Source organism: Crinia signifera, chromosome 4, assembly GCF_055691185.1.
Source record: "Crinia signifera chromosome 4, ASM5569118v1, whole genome shotgun sequence".
Lineage (NCBI taxonomy): Eukaryota > Metazoa > Chordata > Amphibia > Anura > Myobatrachidae > Crinia > Crinia signifera.
In genome coordinates this window covers 1416170-1439626 of record NC_139220.1, presented here as the reverse complement: position 1 = coordinate 1439626, position 23457 = coordinate 1416170, and the positions used below count along the sequence as shown (strand labels likewise).

Here is a 23457-nt window from a genome sequence, read left to right as displayed (position 1 = left end):
AGTTGTTTGGGGGGAGCTATTCCGGAATAGGAAGATTTGTTTTCACTGCGACAATTTGGGGGTTGTCATGGCTATTAACCAGTTGTCGGCATCTTCACCGCCAGTGGTCACCATTTTGTAGCAGTTAGTGTTGGAATGTCTGGCTTTGAATTTGTGGGTTGTGGCTAGGCACGTTCCTGGTGTCTCTAACGGCATTGCGGATGCTTTATCTCGTTCACAGTGGGAGCGTTTTCGGGAGTTGGCACCAGAGGCGGACAGGGAGGGGACCGGGTTCCCGAGTCGGCTCTGGGCTCTGCTGGACGGGTAGTCGACCAGCTCATCAGGGAATCCTTGGCCCCGAATACGTGGTCGGCATACAATCAGGAATGGCGGATCTGGTCAGAATGGCGTGAGGTAGTAGGTCTGAAGGAGGATGATGACGAGTTGGCTGTCTTGCTATATATAGGCCATTGTAAGGAGATTGGTTGGTCAGTGGCAAAAATCACGCGCTGCATGGCGGGATTGGCTTTTGGGTTTCGTGCAGGCGGCAGGCCTGACGTCACTAAGAATTTCCTGATTGCGCAGGCTTTGAAAGGTTGGAGGAGAGGCCATGTCGTACAGGATCAGAGAAGGCCGGTGTCTTTCCAGTTGTTACAGAATATGGGCATGAAGTTAGGGGAGGTCTGTAGTTCCAATTTCGAGGAAAGGTTGTTTGGGGTAGCTTTTTCGCTTGCCTTCTTCGGGGCACTGCGGATTGGGGAGCTCGTGAGTCCAAGCGTGTCCAGGCCGGGAGGTTTGTTAGGAGAGGATGTGGATTTATACTCGGATAGGGTGGAGCTAGTGGTGAGGAGGTCTAAGACGGATCAGTTAGGGAGGGGGAAGAAGGTAGTTCTCTTCTCTGTACCAGGGTCGGATATGTGCCCGGTGGCACGGCTGAGGATATTTAAGGAGGTCAGAGTGGGCAGGGAAAGGGATCCTTTGCTGATGCATGCGAATGGATCCTTTTTATCACGGTTTCAGTTCACAAGTGTGTTTAGAGCAGTCCTGCGGACGTTGGGCCTCAAGGGGGAGGAATACGCGGGTCACTCTTTCCGCATTGGGGCCGCAACTGAGGCTGCTAGAATGGGATTTGGGGATGAGTTGATTAAGCGTATTGGGCGGTGGGAATCGTCTCGCTTTCGGTCTTATGTTCGTTTAGGGGATTGTTGAGGTTGACCGTGTTTTTTCTGTTTTAGGGCAGCCTCCGTGCCTGATTTGGATTTTAGGACATTCCTATGTCTTTTGGGGAGCTTTACGGGCGGATGTCAGACCGAACGGCCGCCAGCTGGGTTTGGATAGAGAGGAGGCAGTGGTTCGCTGGCTGGGGAAACGCGGTATGGTATGGAGTGGAGTGCTGCAGGAATTTCACCGTTTTGTTCGGCTCGATAGGGTTCCCGACATATTAGTTCTGCATGTAGGCGGGAATGACCTTGGGAGCAGACCATTTAGGGAGTTGATACGGGATATCAAGTTTGATCTCCTACGTTTATGGGCAATGTTTCCGGAATTGATCACGGTTTGGTCGGATATCGTGCCACGCCATTATTGGAGGGATGCGAGGTCGGCTGACAAGCTCAATAAGGCACGGATTAAAGTTAACAGGGCAATTGGGCGTTTTATGGCCAGGAACGGGGCTGTTGTGGTGAGGCACAGGGAACTTGAGTCTGGTGCCGGGGCATTTTGGAGAGGTGACGGTGTGCACCTGAATGCTGTGGGGATAGATGTTTGGTCTTTGGGACTACAAGAGGGAATAGAAACAGCGTTCCGGATGTGGGGGGGGGCGCACGGGGTTAAGGGTTTAACCTCGTGCTTTGTGGCGGAGGGGGGTCCTCGAGGTTGGTGGCATTGAGGCTTAATTATGCGGCGGGGAGGGCCCCATGAGGGGGCTGGACTCCCCTGGGTGAGGTTAATTAATGAGCACTGGGTGTGTACAATTGGTGCCCTCGAGCCAATCGCTATCGGCTGGGGGTAAGAGCTCCTGGAAGTGCTTAGAGGTGTGGATATATATTTATTGAGGGCCTCGGGGACCACCTTCCGTGGGAATGTTTTTGGATTATTGTTTAAAATTGTATTGTTCAATAAAGATGGCTGCTGTGGCCAATTTTATCCAACAAGAGAGTTATGTCATTTGTGGGGGGATAGTTGGGCACAGCGATTAGACAATACCCTGTCATGTAGGAGCCGGACTGGAGGCAAAGCCTGGGGGTAGGCTCCCCTGACAGGGTTTGTAGGGAGCTGACTAGCAGTTAGTCAAAGGAGGAGTGCTTAAGGAGAGGGTCATAGGGGGAGGGGCTTAACGGGGTGTTGGAGGGGTTTATAAGCAGGGTTCAGACAGGAAATAGGGGTCACTGGGAGATTTTCTCAACAGCTCCCACCCACCCTTCCCTATTTTTTTTATAGTTTAGGTAGAATATGTGCTAGGATGTCTTTTTGTCACAGTGGCCTGTGCGGAGGGGGGTCCTCGAGGTTGGTGGCATTGAGGCTTAATTATGCGGCGGGGAGGGCCCCATGAGGGGGCTGGACTCCCCTGGGTGAGGTTAATTAATGAGCACTGGGTGTGTACAATTGGTGCCCTCGAGCCAATCGCTATCGGCTGGGGGTAAGAGCTCCTGGAAGTGCTTAGAGGTGTGGATATATATTTATTGAGGGCCTCGGGGACCACCTTCCGTGGGAATGTTTTTGGATTATTGTTTAAAATTGTATTGTTCAATAAAGATGGCTGCTGTGGCCAATTTTATCCAACAAGAGAGTTATGTCATTTGTGGGGGGATAGTTGGGCACAGCGATTAGACAATACCCTGTCAGGTGATTTATGTCACCTCCTGCCTAATCAGCCATCGGTGTTACTTTCTAACCATCTTTCTCATATACAAATGTTCACAAATTAAGGGGGCGCAGCCCCTTACGACGGTGTGAAGAGCGCCCGTAGGGCGCGATGAATCACCTAGGAAGTAATCCTTACTTCCCCGACTTTCTATTTTATCTGTGGAGTACTGCATTTACAAAATATTTTTACTGTACTGTATTAAATTACATTCCATGAATGCTGTATCTCAGTTTACGTTTATTGAGACAAATCCATATCATTCTCTCCTGACACTCAGACCCCATAAACTGCAGAGAAACAACAGTACTATCTAATGAGATATACCCACTATACTGGGCTGTACCTGCCAATGTTCAAAAGCTATACAGTCAGGCGGACACAGTGACAGACAGTAAGGGGCAAAAGCAGGATTTCTGGAGTGCCGGTTTGCAAATATTTGATTTCAGAGTGATTGTGGCCAGCCCATGACGGATACATAATTAGCAGCTACAGTGTGCGCCATACACACTGCAGTATATGTACAGTAATACAGTACGTCCGGCATATGTAGGCCCAGTGATCACACACACACACGTTGCAGTATATATACAATAATACAGTACGTCCGGCATATGTAGGCCCAGTGATCTCACACACACACACACTGCAGTATATGTACAGTAATACAGTACGTCCGGCATATGTAGGCCCAGTGATCACACACACTGCAGTATATGTACAGTAATACAGTACGTCCGGCATATGTAGGCCCAGTGATCACACACACACACTGCAGTATATGTACAGTAATACAGTACGTCCGGCATATGTAGGCCCAGTGATCACACACACACACACACTGCAGTATATGTACAGTAATACAGTATGTCCTGCATATGTAGGCCCAGTGATCACACACACACACACTGCAGTATATGTACAGTAATACAGTATGTCCGGCATATGCAGGCCCAGTGATCACACACACAGACACACACACACACATGTTGCAGTATATATACAGTAATACAGTACGTCCGGCATATGTAGGCCCAGTGATCACACACACACACACTGCAGTATATGTACAGTAATACAGTATGTCCGGCATATGCAGGCCCAGTGATCACACACACACACTGCAGTATATATACAGTAATACAGTACGTCCGGCATATGTAGGCCCAGTGATCACACACACACACACACACAATGCAGTATATGTACAGTAATACAGTACGTCCGGCATATGCAGGCCCAGTGATCACACACAGACACACACACACACACTGCAGTATATATACAGTAATACAGTATGTCCGGCATATGTAGGCCCAGTGATCTCTCACACACACACACACACACACTGCTGTATATGTAAAGTAATACAGTATGTCCGTCATATGCAGGCCCAGTGATCACACACAGACACACACACACTGCAGTATATATACAGTAATACAGTATGTCCGGCATATGTAGGCCCAGTGACCTCGCACACACACACACACACACACACACACACACACACACACACTGCAGTATATGTAAAGTAATACAGTATGTCCGGCATATCTAGGCCCAGTGACCTCGCACACACACACACACACACACACTGCAGTATATGTAAAGTAATACAGTATGTCCGGCATATGTAGGCCCAGTAATCTCATACACACACACACACTGCAGTATATGTACAGTAATACAGTATGTCCGGCATATGTAGGCCCAGTGATCACACACACACACACACACACACACACACACACTGCAGTATATGTACAGTAATACAGTATGTCCGGCATATGTAGGCCCAGTGATCTCACACACACACACACACTGCAGTATATGTACAGTAATACAGTATGTCCGGCATATGTAGGCCCAGTGATCTCTCACACACACACACACACACTGCAGTATATGTATAGTAATACAGTATGTCCGGCATATGTAGGCCCAGTAATCTCATACACACACACACACACACACTGCAGTATATGTACAGTAATACAGTATGTCCGGCATATGTAGGCCCAGTGATCACACACACACACACACACACTGCAGTATATGTACAGTAATACAGTATGTCCGGCATATGTAGGCCCAGTGATCACACACACACACACACACACTGCAGTATATGTACAGTAATACAGTATGTCCGGCATATGTAGGCCCAGTGATCACACACACAAACACACACACACACTGCAGTATATGTATAGTAATACAGTATGTCCGGCATATGTCGGCCCAGTGATCTCACACACACTGCAGTATATGTACAGTAATACAGTATGTCCGGCATATGTAGGCCCAGTGATCACACACACACACACACACTCTGCAGTATATGTACAGTAATACAGTATGTCTGGCAGATCTCTCTCACACACACACTCTGCAGTATATGTATAGTAATACAGTATGTCTGGCAGATCTCACACACACACACACACTGCAGTATATGTATAGTAATACAGTATGTCTGGCAGATCTCTCTCTCACACACACACTCTGCAGTATATGTATAGTAATACAGTATGTCTGGCAGATCTCTCTCTCTCACACACACTCTGCAGTATATGTATAGTAATACAGTATGTCTGGCAGATCTCTCTCACACACACACACACACACACACACACTGCAGTATATGTATAGTAATACAGTAATATTATTATTATTAACAGTTTATTATATAGTGCAGTCGATTCTGTTGCGCTTTACAATAAACAGAGATAAAACAAACTTGGTAACAACAGAGAGACTTGGAGGTAAGAGAGCCCTGCTGTAAGCTTACAATCTATTACAGTATGTCCGGTATATGCAGGGCCGGCTCTACCACTAGGCAGCTTTAGGCAGCCAGGATCTGGGGGGCGCCACCAAGTCTGCAAATCAAAAAATCAAGGATGTCTATGAGGATTCCTGTTTTACCTAATGCAGGTGGTGACTGTGGAACATCTAAGACCTCTCCTCCATACTTTCCCTTGAGGCGTACTTCCCTAATCTGCTGCCCCCTCTTCCTTGTACTATTGTGGGTGGCAAAGGGGAGGGTGCAGAGGAAAAACAGGGGACTTGGGGGGGGGGGGTAGCTTGAAGTTTTGCCTAGGGTGCTGAGAAGCCTTGCACTGGCCCTGGGTATATGTAGGCCCGGTGATTACGGTAAGCCACAGACCAGATTCTCTGGTGCGATGGTAGAGCCGTATTTTGGTGTTTTGGTGCCAAAAATACGCCAGCCAAACATGTACAAACCACCAGTATTGTACAGATCCGGGCCATGCTGGCCAAAGTAAAAAAATAGAAATAAATAATTTAAAAAAGGCTTGGGATCCCCCTGTCTGCCAATGACTAGGCCTGGGCTCATTGAGCTGGTGCTGGTTGCAGAAATACAGGGGGGCAAAAAACTGTGGTCTGAGTAGGCGTCCCCCTGTATTTTGAAAACCAGCACCAGGCCCAAACAGCCAGCAGGCTGATTCTACAACCAAAGCATTAACCCCTGACTGCTCAGCAGGGCCCCCAATAAAGCGCCCACCAACCATGGCGTCTCCAGCACGGGCTGAAGCCTGGTGCTGTTGCAGGTGCCCCTGGGCAGTGAGCACCGGGCTGAAAACCATAAAGTGTAAAAATTAGATTTCATAACTATTGGGTTAAGATGTGGAACTACAGGTCCCAGCAAACCTCCATTGGAGAACCACAAGTCCCAAGATGCAGGGCATCAAAAGGGCCAGTTGGATATTATAGTTCCACAAAAATGACACAGACACTGTAGAAAATAGATATAGAACACCACAATCACTCAAACATACTTACCTATAGGGTCCACAGTAGGCCTCTCCTCTTCTCCAGTACTAATCCATTAGGGTACCTGTGAAAGCAAATTATACTTACCATGGCCTCTGGTGAAGATGGCATCCTCTTTATTCCAAAGTTGGCAATCCACAAGTCTAAAAATAAAAAAAAGCTGTCCTGACACTGTGGCACCCCGACCTGGACCAATTTGTCCAGCGGGGGCCGTGTTAATAGGGTTGCTGAGCAACCATGTTTTATATGCCGCCAGGACCGCGATCTTCAAGCCGTTAATACCCCGTTCAGTAGAGGGCGCGAAAACGGGTCCCTAGGCTGATTGACAGCCAATGGGGGACCAATAAGGAGGAGGAGGAGGTACCTGTGGGGTGCAGAGGTCGAGGAGCAGGAGGACGCACGGGCGCTGGTGTTCGGGAGAGAGAGGAAGAGAGTGGTGACGCGTGGCAGAAGAGGAGAGCGGAACGGAGCTGTTCCGTCGGGGAGGCGGGGACAGAGCCTCAACACCGCCGGAGAGCCAGCTGACATCGGGGGAAAGAAGAGGAGACGCCGGGCGAGTGAAGCAGCCGGCAGCAGGGAGAAGCCAGCGCAGAGTCCAGCGGTCAGGAGAGGTGCGGCAACGCTGCATCAGCAGCGCCCACACTAGCGTGCCCTCCTGCAGAAGATTGCACCAGCCGTCCAGACGCCAGGGGACCCTATCGTGACTGGCAGGAGCCTGCAACTTGTTGCTGATGCCAGGTACCCCCTCCGCTGGTCACCCCAGGCCTGCCTCCCTATCCACTCCCTGCCACCAACGCAGTATACCCGGAAGGACACCCCTTTGCCCCCCATGAGCGCACCTACTCCTGCCCACACCCCATGTCACCCTCAGCACCCCACCAGGAGAATAAGGGGTGACAGCCATGGAAGCACCAGAGCCCCTGTAACGCCGGGCACCCAGGGAATACCCCAAGCAGGGTGAGGACAGCCCCACGGGATCCCCACTAAACTAAAGGGAACCAGCCCTTCATTCAGTGCATGTTTATTTGGAGGTGGCCTAAGGTTGTAGACAGCGGTGTAGCTAGGTGCCATGGTGCCCGGAGCAAGGTCATATTTCGCCCCCCCCCCCCCCCACGGTAATGAATTGGGGGCGTGGCTAACATATGTTGGCATGTTACATTTGAAATATATGACGCTGTGGCAGAATCTGCTGCACTATATAAGACACTGTAACGGAATCTGCTGCACTATATAAGACACTGTAACGTAATCTGCTGAGCTATATAAGACACTGTAACGGAATCTGCTGCGCTATATAAGACACTGTAACGGAATCTGCTGCCCTATATAAGACACTGTAACGGAATCTGCTGCGTTATATAAGACACTAACGGAATCTGCTGCGCTATATAAGAGGCTGTAGTGGAATCTACTGCGCTATATAAGACACTGTAACGGAATCTGCTGCGCTATATAAGAGGCTGTAGTGGAATCTACTGCGCTATATAAGACACTGTAACGGAATCTGCTGCGCTATATAACACACTGTAACGGATTCTGCTGCGCTATATAAGACACTGTAACAGAATCTGCTGTGCTATATAAGACACTGTAACGGAATCTGCTGCGCTATATAAGACCCTGTAAAGGAATCTGCTGCGCTATATAAGACACTGTAACGGAATCTGCTGCGCTATATAAGATAATGTAAGGGAATCTGCTGCGCTATATAAGACACTGTAACGGAATCTGCTGCCGCTATATAAGACACTGTAACGGAATCTGCTGCGCTATATAAGACGCTGTAACGGAATCTGCTGCGCTATATAAGACACTGTAACGGAATCTGCTGCGCTATATAAGACGCTGTAACGGAATCTGCTGCGCTATATAAGACACTGTAACGGAATCTGCTGCGCTATATAAGACGCTGTAACGGAATCTGCTGCGCTATATAAGAACCTGTAACGGAATCTGCTGCGTTATATAAGACGCTGTAACGGAATCTGCTGCACTATATAAGACGCTGTAACGGAATCTGCTGCGCTATATAAGACACTGTAACGGAATCTGCTGCGTTATATAAGACACTGTAACGGAATCTGCTGCGCTATATAAGACGCTGTAACGGAATCTGCTGCGCTATATAAGACACTATAACGGAATCTGCTGCGCTATATAAGACACTGTAACGGAATCTGCTGCGCTATATAAGACACTGTAACGGAATCTGCTGCGCTATATAAGACACTGTAACGGAATCTGCTGCGCTATATAAGACACATATAAGAGAGATTCACCCCCCCTCCCCCACAAATCCCCCAAACCCCATGATTATTCCAATAATTATTTATCTTTAGTAAAAACTAAAATTCACCCTGAGAAGAGCAGCATAAACCAGAGAGATCCCCCCCCCCCCCCCCCCCGGACCCCACCAAACCCCCAGACCCCATGATTATTCCCTTAATTCTTTATCTTTATTTAAAAAAAAAAAAATGTACCTTGAGGAGACATTCTCTGTAGAGGCAGGGGACTGGGAGGAGTCTTCGTTATTCTTATTTTTGCTGCTCAGCGCTGCCCGGGAGCCGGCCCGAGCAGCAGCAGCAGCAGCCTGAGCAGTGAAGACTTGAGCAGTGAGTCACGTGACGTGACCCCATCACGTCGCGGCGGCAGGCAGGGACCAGGTGAGCAGGCGCCGGGCAGGGCAGCCGCCGGCGCACGCTGCCCTGCTTGTGCGAAATGAATTATTACAGGGCAGCAGGACTCCACCTTATCTGCGGAGGGGGGGCGGCGCCCTGCGCCCACACTGCGCCCGGAGCGTGTGCTCCGGTGGCTCCGCCCTCCCTACGCCTCTGGTTGTAGAGACGCTGCTGTTACTGCACCTACAGAGAGGGAGAACTCTGCCGTCATGGTGGCCTGAAGTTCATACTGCCAGGAGCCTGTTTATATTCTTATTTGGAGTTACAAGATTCATCCTTCATCCCGGGACAGCATCCTAGGGCGTACACTTAGGAGAGATTCATTCAGGACAGTGTTAGATAGATAAGTTTTGTAGGTCACATTGTGTGTCTCATATTAATTGTACTTTGTCTACATTATATTCCGTGCATATCGTTATCCCATCTATTAGGTGGCTAGACCCACATATGGTTTGTAGTATTGCCGAGTGAGGGCACCATCTTCCCCGAACCTGGTTCACGGCCTGCAGGATGTGTGCTCCCACTCTCCAGTGCTGCGGCATACTTGAATGTGAAATTATTGATGCATAAGAAGCAGGTAACCTGCTAGGCAGGTGTAAGGTAGTAGGATAGTGCTAAGCTGTTTCAGGGCGTTTACACGTATGACAATTGTTGATTTACCTGTACACTAAATAAAACGTAAGTAGTTGTACCTGCTGGGCGCCTTGCTTGAGTTCCTAGGGTGGTGTGTTCTCTGCGACCGACATGGCGAAGAACCGGTGTGGAACCAAGAGTATCCAGCGACTCAAGGTGTTTACCTACCCCCGCCGACGGCGTGTCACAACACCATAACGTACTGGAGGAGCCGCACTTGGGGCTCCTCCCCCTGAACTTGGGATTTGCTGGTGAAGTCATACACTGGCCAATCAACAGCGGCATCCGGGGAGCTCCACAGCTGATTGGCTGTTCATGGCTGCCGAATAAGTCTGACCCAGCTGTGTATACATACGGCAGATCAGTCGGCCACCGGGCCTCGCCTGTATTTCAGACAGAATGGGTACGAATGGCTGCATTCGTAGCCATTAGACCTTAGTAAATTTAGCCCTCAGTGTTTATTCTTCTGTACTACACAGTAGGAAGATCTCCCATCATATCTGCTGGTCACTGTATTAGTCATTGTCCCAATAGGTTTATTATTCAGAGATCACCTTAGTACATACCACAGCAGTAACTGCGATTCTAAGCATTGATAACAAAAGATTATATTGTGGAGTCACTGAGTATATTATTACTTACTAATCATAGTAATGTAACCAGCAAACAGCCGGGTATACTGGTCTACCACCTCCACCCACTCCCGTGTCCAAGACTTCTCTCGCGCTGCCCCCCTGCACTGGAACAACCTCCCGCCACCCATCAGGCTATCTGATTCCCTTACCTCCTTCAAGCACTCCCTCAAAACCCACTTTTTTCGACTAGCCTATCCCTCCTCCTAACCTCTTTTTGATCCTCCTATCCTGCCTCCGTTCCCCTCCGTTCCTACTTATCCTGTTGTTTTTCGTTCGTCCACCCACCTATTTTTAGTATGTTAACTCTTATGAGTAGGGTCCTCCTGCCTCACGTACTCACCCTACCTCATTACCTCACCTGTGCTCCTGTCCTGTTCTTCCCTTCCTCTACTTCATCTTCAGTCTCCTCGACAATTTCCACACCTACTTCTGAACTGATGCTGATTTTAGTTCTACCAGCTATACCCCTATTCATACTGTATTTTTCAACAAACCCTGTACGTTACCTTGTAATTTTTTTTTTTTTTGTTTGCTATGTACGGCGATGCGGACACTTTGCGGCGCCTTATAAATAAACGTACTACTACTACTACTTCACCATGGCCCGCAATCTGATTCAATGATACAAAGCACAGCAATCACTATGGGAACAATGATCGCCAACCGGCTTATGGGGAAGTGGGAGGAGAACTACATATGGTAGGCGCCTCGCTTTAGGCATGGATTTGGGAGAACCTTGTTCTCTGGTGAACAGTCCTAGATGATACTACATTTATATGGCAGAACACAGAAGAAACACCATCAAAGTAACCTAAAATTCACCACCAGGCACAACATGCAGCTAATTGGTGCGAGTGTTACCCTGACACTAGTAATCAGTTCTGTCCATGGCATTAATGTGTTGCGTATAATATCATTTACAGATTTCTTCAAAGGCAAAACGGTGTTTAATCACTGGCTACCTGGAACCTGTTACAGCAATATCACCTTCCAGCTCGTGTCCGAAGCCTCTTTTAATAAAAGTACCTTAGTTGAAAGCAGTGGAATTGGACATGTCCCCCAACAGCACAGAACAGGTAAGAAACTACAGAAGCATTAAGGTGTTTTACATTATCCAAGTGTACAGATAGATTGCCTACCTTCTATTGTATTCAAGCTTCCTTATTGTATATATAAGTCTTCTAAATAACTCACAAATGCACATAATGTGTTGGTCAGTCAGATCTGGCGGTAGGGTTGCCACCTCTCCCGGATTTTTGGGATTCTCCCGTTTTGGGTGGCAACCCTCAAGGAGGCTTTTTCAGTCTCCAGGAATCCGTGTATCTGAAAAAGCCTCCAGCCCTCCATCCTCTCCCCAGTGGCCAGCCCAGTACCTACTACAGCGCCCCCCCCCCCGTCCGCCGCTGCACCTGCCTCCGCAGCATGATGCCCGCGAGATGATGATGTCATCATCTCGCAAGTCTTTGTCCTGCAGGCCCGCCACCGCTCGCCCACCAGCACCGCTATGACTCCCGTGTGTGCCGTGCTGCCGCCGGCCACGCTGTGCCAGCATCATCCGGACTGACTGCGGCCCCCTCTTTGCTGCTGCTTAGAATATCGCTGGTCCTCCTGCCATGGCCAGCGCAGCCCTGCCCAGCCATTATTAGGTACTGAAAATAGTTAAGCAGTGTGTGTGTGTGTGTATATATATATATATATATATATATACACATTATATACACTTAACATCGGCACTCACCTTTCCTAGTTTTGGGGTGCCCTATGGCTTGTGACCACATTGTTTAAACAGACATTGGATGGGCTCTGCACACACTAAATTAACTGATAATAAATAGTGGAGATTTGGTTCATGAATTGATCAATGCATTTAAGCCTGCAGCCCCCGTCAAGGGACCCCACTGTTCTGCAGGTCCTACCACTATCGCTGAAAATGGCTGCAATACACATAGCTATCACATCAATGTTTGATACCAGGCATGCTATCAGGTCTGAAGCTCACAGCAGACTTTGCTTTTATAGGTGAGCAGCTACCAACACACCTGTCACTAATCATCTAGGGAAATACATATATACATATATACATATATATACATACATACATACATACATATACACATACATATATACATATATATATATATATATATATATACACACACATATACACATACATATACACATACATATACACATATACATACATACATACACACACACACACACACACACACACACACACACACACACACACACACACATACAGGGCTATTTTTGTGCAGGCTCCAGCAGGAACTGAGGCCCTTATTCTAGTTCACTCTTTCTGACAAAATATTTCTTAGATGGACAAAACCATGTGCACTGCAGGGGGGCAGATGTAACATGTGCAGATAGAATTAGATTTGGGTGAGTTATTTTGTTTCTGTGCAGGGAAAATACTGACTGCTTTATTTTACACTGCAATATAGATCTCACTTTGAAAAAAAAAAACCACCCAAATCTAATTCTCTCTGCACAAGTTACATCTGCCCCACCTGCAGTGCACCTGGTTTTGTCCATCTAAGAAGGATTTTGTCCGAAAGAATGAACTAGAATAACCCCCCATGTGCACTGCAGGTGAGGCAGGTGTAAAACCCCACCCAAATCTAATTATCTCTGCACAAGTAACACTTGCCTCACCTGCAGTGCACATGGTTTTGTCCATTTAAGAAATATTTTGTCTGAAAGAGTGAACTAGAATAAGGGCCTCAGTTCCTGCACAAAAATTGATATATATATATAGATATATATATATATATATATATATATATATATATATATATATATTATAGTAGATGTACTCCAGCACTACTACGCTCACTTTTTGAATAGACACTGCCCATTTTATGAGGCCACGTCCACTTTCCCGAGAGCGTGTGCGTGCCTTCGACGCACATTAGTATGGGGGGGGGGGGGGGGGGGGTGGGAACGATGATGAGTGAGGTGGCAACCCTATCTGGCGGCCATATTATTCCCCATTCACCTCTGATAATGCTGTAGCAATTACTGTAGCTTTTGCTTTACATTGCTCTAGTCTTCATCTTTTCTCATATACTATGGGGGAAATTTACTAAGAATACGATTTTTCGTATTGGTATCCTTAATACGATTGAATGTTTTAGCCATATGCAAATTCGTGTTCCGGAGGGTAATTTACGAAGCAGTCAAATATGACTGCTTTGTAATCTCCGATGGCGTATTCATTCGTATAGGCAGTCTGCATGGATCAGTCAGATCCATCATATCAGTCAGATCCATCATATCAGTCAGATCCATCATATCAGTCAGATCCATCATATCAGTCGGATCCGTGCAGGCTGCAATGTGTAAAATAAATAAAAACGGGGCTGGTTGTAAAAAAATCAGAGAACCACTGACATAAGGCTCGGCTGATTTTTGAAAATCAGCTCCAGGCTCCAGGGCCAGGTCTGGTTCCCAAAATACGGGGGGGGGGGCAAAATGAAAAGGGGTCCCGCATATTTTAAGAACCAGCACCAGGCCCAACCAGCCAGCAGGGTAATGCCACAGCCGGGGGGAGACTGTATGTGGTTGGGGGACTGCTGGCCTGACATCTCTGTACGTGGTTGGGGGACTGCTGGCCTGACATCTCTGTACGTGGTTGGGGGACTGCTGGCCTGACATCTCTGTACGTGGTTGGGGGACTGCCGGCCTGACATCTCTGTACGTGGTCGGGGGTCTGCTGGCCTGACATCTCTGTACGTGGTTGGGGGATTGCCGGCCTGACATCTCTGTATGTGGTCGGGGGTCTGCTGGTCTGACATCTCTGTACGTGGTTGGTGGACTGCAGGCCTGACATCTCTGTATGTGGTTGGGGGACTGCTGGCCTGACATCTCTGTATGTGGTTGGTGGACTGCTGGCCTGACATCTCTGTACGTGGTTGGGGTACTGCCGGCCTGACATCTCTGTACGTGGTTGGGGGACTGCTGGCCTGACATCTCTGTACGTGGTTGGGGGACTGCTGGCCTGACATCTCTGTACGTGGTTGGTGGACTGCTGGCCTGACATCTCTGTATGTGGTCGGGGGACTGCTGGCCTGACATCTCTGTACGTGGTTGGGGTACTGCCGGCCTGACATCTCTGTACGTGGTTGGGGTACTGCCGGCCTGACATCTCTGTACGTGGTTGGGGGACTGCTGGCCTGACATCTCTGTACGTGGTTGGGGGACTGCTGGCCTGACATCTCTGTACGTGGTTGGGGGACTGCTGGCCTGACATCTCTGTACGTGGTTGGGGGACTGCCGGCCTGACATCTCTGTACGTGGTTGGGGTACTGCCGGCCTGACATCTCTGTACGTGGTTGGGGTACTGCCGGCCTGACATCTCTGTACGTGGTTGGGGTACTGCCGGCCTGACATCTCTGTACGTGGTTGGGGGACTGCTGGCCTGACATCTCTGTACGTGGTTGGGGGACTGCTGGCCTGACATCTCTGTACGTGGTTGGGGGACTGCTGGCCTGACATCTCTGTACGTGGTTGGGGGACTGCTGGCCTGACATCTCTGTACGTGGTTGGGGTACTGCCGGCCTGACATCTCTGTACGTGGTTGGGGTACTGCCGGCCTGACATCTCTGTACGTGGTTGGGGGACTGCTGGCCTGACATCTCTGTACGTGGTTGGTGGACTGCTGGCCTGACATCTCTGTACGTGGTTGGGGGACTGCCGGCCTGACATCTCTGTACGTGGTTGGGGGACTGCTGGCCTGACATCTCTGTACGTGGTTGGGGGACTGCTGGCCTGACATCTCTGTACGTGGTTGGGGTACTGCCGGCCTGACATCTCTGTATGTGGTTGGTGGACTGCAGGCCTGACATCTCTGTTTGTGGTTGGGGGACTGCAGGCCTGACATCTCTGTATGTGGTTGGGGGACTGCCGGCCTAACATCTCTGTACGTGGTTGGGGTACTGCCGGCCTCGCATCTCTGTACGTGGTTGGGGTACTGCTGGCCTGACATCTCTGTACGTGGTTGGGGGACTGCTGGCCTGACATCTCTGTATGTGGTTGGGGGACTGCCGGCCTAACATCTCTGTACGTGGTTGGGGTACTGCCGGCCTGACATCTCAGTTTTCTTATAAGATATTCACTACTCAGATCATAACTGCTCAGCTTCATGCGATTCATCATTGTCATGTACCCACCGGTCGCCTGCTTCGAAATGTCAATCTGAGTAGCTCCGGCCGTGACTGTGGTTCACTTTGGACACTCGGGTCCCCTCTTTGTGCTTCACTGCCACCAGCCAAAACCTGATTTTAGCGCTTGAAACTGCGCAAGGAGCGGCTTGGCTCGCACCTGACCACACAATGCAGTATAAAAATGGTAATGTTGTAGCGTTTCTCTTCTGAGGCTAATGAGTCCTAAGAACACAGAATCAGAAACTGGAAATATTTATTATTTATTCCTAGAAATACTACAGAGCTTTAAGTGATAAAAATGGTTACAAGATAGTACAATGATTTTAAAAGTTCACACAAGATAAATGCAATTCAGAAATAAAATAGAAGGGAAAAAATGACAGAATGGTATCGCTTACAGCAAGCTTGATGATCCCCCAAGAAGTACAGTGACCTATTTGCCAAACAGAACAGATATACTTGCAGACTCCCTCATCCCTCCCACCCTTGGGATTTTTAACCCTTCTCTTGCTGATCACTAGGGGATGTCCATAGATATGGGACCTTTCACAAGAAGAATTTGTCTGCTGTTCCAAAGGGATTGATAACTGTCAGGCTTCACTGATAAGAGGTCTAACTGGGTGGGGGAGACTGTCCTTCTGGGCCATGGTTTATGAGGGGTCTCAGATCTTTATCTGGCATCCTACCTTCAAAGGATTCCTACAGCTGGTCAATCTGAGGGAATACAGACCTCAAACTCAAACCAGAGTCACCTACAGGTTACACACATAATACAAGACATGTCCTGATTCCAATACTCACAGGAGACATAACTTTACACCAATATCAGACATACATTGATCTCTCATAATATTAATAACAGGAGGCATACTTTGTAACGATCAGATCAGGTGATCGATCAAAATAATCATGTACTGTATAACCCTTGTGGCATCCTCTGAGCCCACCCTCTATCTTCAGCAATGAGTTTACTTACTAGGACTTTTTTTTTTTCCAGCACCTTATCCACCCCGAAATATTTCCATACAGATATTTCTCCTAAACAACAGTAACATGGAGGAGCCTGGGGAAGGAATTTCTGCAGAGACTTTAACAAGATTTGATCTGGGCACAGAAAGAGAAAAGTCATCAGAAATGTTTGACGATCAGTTTGAAAGTTCAGCTTCCAGCTCCTCTTATAATTGGACCAACTACAGGTATTCTGATAACAGCAGCTCTGAAACCACGTCTCTGCCATACTGGTGGGTAAATGAGACAGTCACCGCTGACAGCGAAGGGTTTGTCAATGAAATTCCGTCTGATTATGAAAATCCAACATTAATAAGCTTCTTGTCAGAAAACAGTCACGCACATTCTCCTGCTCCCAGATTTAAAGTCTTAATCAACTGGTTGCCTCCAAAACCATCAACTGCTTTTGATGGTTTCAACATATATATTCAGAAGGAAGGTAAGTTTGAGATGTCCAGTATATTTTTACTTCATTAGTATATTATTTTGTGTAGTGTGCTGAAGAAATATCATTTCCATTTATTTGTTTTCTGATTATTTATCATTTGTATCCATGTATCCTATGTAAATCCAGGACTGCAGATAATACATCTCATATGGGGACCTAGGGGTTAGCGAGTCCCATCAGAGCCGTATGGTAACACGAGTCAGGACTGCAATGGTTTATCCCCTAGTAGGCTTAGACCACAGCTTCTAAGACTTCATTATTTTGCTCTGGGACCAGTCTGACAATTAAGATATTAAGATGATTACAGCCTTGAATGTATCTTTGTGATATATCCTTACTAAAGTTTGCTACTACTTCAATGAGAATAGTTATTAGAAGACCTGCAGAATGGGCCTGGTGGGGGCTTGTATGCTGCGCTGAACCATTTTGAGTTTTCTTTGCAAATGAGCGATTGTTGGTAAACTGTGCATACATCACACTACGCGTGAACCCCAAAAAACACTGCTTACATGGGTGTGGGGTGATTGGCAGGCAAGGTTCATGGGGTGGGTGATGGAGAATGGTGGTAAGAAGCAGGGGCATAATTTTATGGGGTGTCAGTCATCGTGATCATATATCCTATTTGTCTCCAGCATCTCAGTTCAGATAGACATGTTGTGTAGCCACAGACTCCTTGAGTGGCCGATTTATAAGAGGATCTTTGGCGATGCCTCCAGTAGGTGACTATTGTGTCTGGCGCTGAGAGTAACACAGGAGCACACTGATAACTGTGCAGAGCGCCCAGCAATGGTGACTGGTGCTGAGAGCAACACAGGAACATACTGATAACTGTGCAGAGCGCCCAGCAATGGTGACTGGTGCTGAGAGTAACACAGGAGCACACTGATAACTATGCAGAGCGCCCAGCAATGGTGACGGGTGCTGAGAGTAACACAGGATCACACTGATAACTGTGCAGAGCGCCCAGCAATGGTGACTGGTGCTGAGAGTAACACAGGAGCACACTGGTAACTATGCAGAGCACCCAGCAATGGTGACTGGTGCTGAGAGTAACACAGGAGCACACTGATAACTATGCAGAGCACCCAGCAATGGTGACTGGTGCTGAGAGTAACACAGGAGCACACCGGTAACTGTGCAGAGCGCCCAGCAATGGTGACTGGTGCTGAGAGTAACACAGGAACACACTGATAACTGTGCAGAGCGCCCAGCAATGGTGACTGGTGCTGAGAGCAACACAGGAGCACACTGATAACTGTGCAGAGCGCCCAGCAATGGTGACTGGTACTGAGAGTAACATGGGAACACACTGATAACTGTGCAGAGCACCCAGCAATGGTGACTGGTGCTGAGAGTAACACAGGAGCACACTGATAACTGTGCAGAGCGCCCAGCAATGGTGACTGGTGCTGAGAGTAACACAGGAGCACACTGATAACTGTGCAGAGCGCCCAGCAATGGTGACTGGTGCTGAGAGTAACACAGGAGCACACTGATAACTATGCAGAGCACCCAGCAATGGTGACTGGTGCTGAGAGTAACACAGGAGCACACCGGTAACTGTGCAGAGCGCCCAGCAATGGTGACTGGTGCTGAGAGTAACACAGGAACACACTGATAACTGTGCAGAGCGCCCAGCAATGGTGACTGGTGCTGAGAGCAACACAGGAGCACACTGATAACTGTGCAGAGCGCCCAGCAATGGTGACTGGTACTGAGAGTAACATGGGAACACACTGATAACTGTGCAGAGCACCCAGCAATGGTGACTGGTGCTGAGAGTAACACAGGAACACACTGATAACTGTGCAGAGGGCCCAGCAATGGTGACTGGTGCTGAGAGCAACACAGGAGCACACTGATAACTGTGCAGAGCACCCAGCAATGGTGACTGGTGCTGAGAGTAACACAGGAACACACTGATAACTGTGCAGAGCGCCCAGCAATGGTGACTGGTGCTGAGAGTAACACAGGAGCACACCGGTAACTGTGGTAAGGAGCCAGCAATGGTGACTGGTGCTGAGAGTAACATGGTAACATACTGATAACTATGGAGAGCACCCAGCAATGGTGACTGGTGCTGAGAGTAACATGGGAACCTACTGATAACTGTGCAGAGCACCCAGCAATGGTGACTGGTGCTGAGAGCAACACAGGAGCACACTGATAATTGTGCAGAGCGCCCAGCAATGGTGACTGGTGCTGAGAGTAACACAGGAGCACACCGGTAACTGTGCAGAGCGCCCAGCAATGGTGACTGGTGCTGAGAGTAACACAGGAGCACACCGGTAACTGTGCAGAGCGCCCAGCAATGGCGACTGGTGCTGAGAGTAACACAGGAACATACTGATAACTATGCAGAGCACCCAGCAATGGCGACTGGTGCTGAGAGTAACACAGGAACATACTGATAACTATGCAGAGCACCCAGCAATGGTGACTGGTGCTGAGAGTAATACAGGAACACACTGATAACTATGCAGAGCGCCCAGCAATGGTGACTGGTGCTGAGAGTAACACAGGAGCACACTGATAACTGTGCAGAGCGCCCAGCAATGGTGACTGGTGCTGAGAGTAACACAGGAACACACTGATAACTGTGTAGAGCACCCAGCAATGGTGACTGGTGCTGAGAGTAACACAGGAACACACTGATAACTGTGCAGAGCGCCCAGCAATGGTGACTGGTGCTGAGAGTAACACAGGAACACACTGATAACTGTGTAGAGCACCCAGCAATGGTGACTGGTGCTGAGAGTAACACAGGAACACACTGATAACTGTGCAGAGCACCCAGCAATGGTGACTGGTGCTGAGAGTAACACATGAGCACACCGGTAACTGTGCAGAGCGCCCAGCAATGGTGACTGGTGCTGAGAGCAACACAGGAGCACACTGATAACTATGCAGAGCACCCAGCAATGGTGACTGGTGCTGAGAGTAACACAGGAACACACTGATAACTATGCAGAGAACCCAGCAATGGTGACTGGTGCTGAGAGTAACACAGGAACACACTGATAACTATGCAGAGCGCCCAGCAATGGTGACTGGTGCTGAGAGTAACACAGGAGCACACCGGTAACTGTGCAGAGCGCCCAGCAATGGTGACTGGTGCTGAGAGTAACACATGAGCACACTGATAACTGTGTAGAGCACCCAGCAATGGTGACTGGTGCTGAGAGTAACACAGGAGCACACCGGTAACTGTGCAGAGGGCCCAGCAATGGTGACGGGTGCTGAGAGTAACACAGGAGCACACTGATAACTGTGCAGAGCGCCCAGCAATGGTGACGGGTGCTGAGAGTAACACAGGAGCACACCGGTAACTGTGCAGAGCGCCCAGCAATGGTGACTGGTGCTGAGAGTCACACAGGAGCACACTGATAACTATGGAGAGCACCCAGCAATGGTGACTGGTGCTGAGAGTAACACAGGAACACACTGATAACTATGCAGAGCACCCAGCAATGGTGACTGGTGCTGAGAGTAACACAGGAACACACTGATAACTGTGCAGAGCACCCAGCAATGGTGACGGGTGCTGAGAGTAACACAGGAGCACACTGATAACTATGCAGAGCGCCCAGCAATGGTGACTGGTGCTGAGAGTAACACAGGAACACACTGATAACTGTGCAGAGCGCCCAGCAATGGTGACGGGTGCTGAGAGTAACACAGGAGCACACCGGTAACTGTGCAGAGCGCCCAGCAATGGTGACTGGTGCTGAGAGTAACACAGGAACACACTGATAACTGTGCAGAGCGCCCAGCAATGGTGACTGGTGCTGAGAGTAACATGGGAACACACTGATAACTGTGCAGAGCGCCCAGCAATGGTGACTGGTGCTGAGAGTAACATGGTAACATACTGATAACTATGGAGAGCACCCAGCAATGGTGACTGGTGCTGAGAGTAACACAGGAACACACTGATAACTGTGCAGAGCGCCCAGCAATGGTGACTGGTGCTGAGAGTAACATGGGAACACACTGATAACTGTGCAGAGCGCCCAGCAATGGTGACTGGTGCTGAGAGTAACATGGTAACATACTGATAACTATGGAGAGCACCCAGCAATGGTGACTGGTGCTGAGAGTAACACAGGAGCACACTGATAACTGTGCAGAGCGCCCAGCAATGGTGACTGGTGCTGAGAGTAACATGGTAACATACTGATAACTATGCAGAGCACCCAGCAATGGTGACTGGTGCTGAGTGTAACACAGGAGCACACTGATAACTGTGCAGAGCACCCAGCAATGGTGACGGGTGCTGAGAGTAACACAGGAACACACTGATAACTGTGCAGAGCGCCCAGCAATGGTGACGGGTGCTGAGAGTAACACAGGAGCACACCGGTAACTGTGGTAAGGAGCCAGCAATGGTGACTGGTGCTGAGAGTAACATGGTAACATACTGATAACTATGGAGAGCACCCAGCAATGGTGACTGGTGCTGAGAGTAACACAGGAACACACTGATAACTGTGCAGAGCGCCCAGCAATGGTGACTGGTGCTGAGAGCAACACAGGAGCACACTGATAACTATGCAGAGCACCCAGCAATGGTGACTGGTGCTGAGAGTAGCATGGTAACATACTGATAACTGTGCAGAGCACCCAGCAATGGTGATAGGAGCGTGATAGGCTGAAAATATCACATGGCGCATATGTGTCACTGCTAGCTGACACAACCTCCGACTCCCGGACAGCGCTCTGGCAACTATGCTCACAACCCTTATGTCCCGCACTACCCCTAGGTAGCAGCAGTGCCGGGTGGGTGCCGGCATCCAGCACCCACGCAGCCCCAGAGCGCCCAGCAATGGTGACGGGTGCTGAGAGTAACACAGGAGCACACTGATAACTGTGCAGAGCGCCCAGCAATGGTGACTGGTGCTGAGAGTTACACAGGAACATACTGATAACTATGCAGAGCACCCAGCAATGGTGACTGGTGCTGAGAGTAACACAGGAACACACTGATAACTGTGCAGAGCGCCCAGCAATGGTGACTGGTGCTGAGAGTAACATGGTAACATACTGATAACTATGCAGAGCACCCAGCAATGGTGACTGGTGCTGAGAGTAACACAGGAGCACACTGATAACTGTGCAGAGCGCCCAGCAATGGTGACTGGTGCTGAGAGTAACACAGGAGCACACTGATAACTGTGCAGAGCACCCAGCAATGGTGACTGGTGCTGAGAGTAACACAGGAGCACACCGGTAACTGTGCAGAGCGCCCAGCAATGGTGACTGGTGCTGAGAGTAACACAGGAGCACACCGGAAACTGTGCAGAGCGCCCAGCAATGGTGACTGGTGCTGAGAGTAACACAGGAGCACACTGATAACTTTGCAGAGCGCCCAGCAATGGTGACTGGTGCTGAGAGTAACACAGGAACATACTGATAACTATGCAGAGCACCCAGCAATGGTGACTGGTGCTGAGAGTAACATGGTAACATACTGATAACTATGCAGAGCACCCAGCAATGGTGACTGGTGCTGAGAGTAACACAGGAGCACACTGATAACTGTGCAGAGCACCCAGCAATGGTGACGGGTGCTGAGAGTAACATGGGAACCTACTGATAACTGTGCAGAGCACCCAGCAATGGTGACTGGTGCTGAGAGTAACACAGGAACACACTGATAACTTTGCAGAGCGCCCAGCAATGGTGACTGGTGCTGAGAGTAACACAGGAGCACACTGATAACTGTGCAGAGCGCCCAGCAATGGTGACTGGTGCTGAGAGTAACATGGTAACATACTGATAACTATGCAGAGCACCCAGCAATGGTGACTGGTGCTGAGAGTAACACAGGAGCACACTGATAACTATGCAGAGCACCCAGCAATGGTGACTGGTGCTGAGAGTAACACAGGAGCACACTGATAACTGTGCAGAGCACCCAGCAATGGTGACTGGTGCTGAGAGTAACACAGGAGCACACCGGTAACTGTGCAGAGCGCCCAGCAATGGTGACTGGTGCTGAGAGTAACACAGGAGCACACTGATAACTGTGCAGAGCGCCCAGCAATGGTGACTGGTGCTGAGAGTAACACAGGAGCACACTGATAACTGTGCAGAGCACCCAGCAATGGTGACTGGTGCTGAGAGTAACACAGGAGCACACCGGTAACTGTGCAGAGCGCCCAGCAATGGTGACTGGTGCTGAGAGTAACACAGGAACATACTGATAACTATGCAGAGCACCCAGCAATGG

The 23457-nt window shown here is 49.0% G+C and overlaps 1 protein-coding gene across 8 annotated transcripts in view; it reads left to right on the top strand.

The window, feature by feature from the left end:
* The window catches only part of PTPRO (protein tyrosine phosphatase receptor type O), a 463930-nt gene that overhangs the window by 58244 nt on the left and 382229 nt on the right, over positions 1-23457 (top strand). For all 8 annotated transcript variants that reach the window (XR_014473285.1, XM_083180720.1, XM_083180719.1 and 5 more), the window contains exons 4-5: positions 11507-11659; positions 16767-17216. Coding sequence is in view for 7 of the 8 variants with exons in the window: in XM_083180720.1 (XP_083036846.1) it covers positions 11507-11659; positions 16767-17216 (603 nt within the window). In the remaining variant the exon portion in view is untranslated. The remainder of the gene's footprint in view (positions 1-11506; positions 11660-16766; positions 17217-23457) is intronic.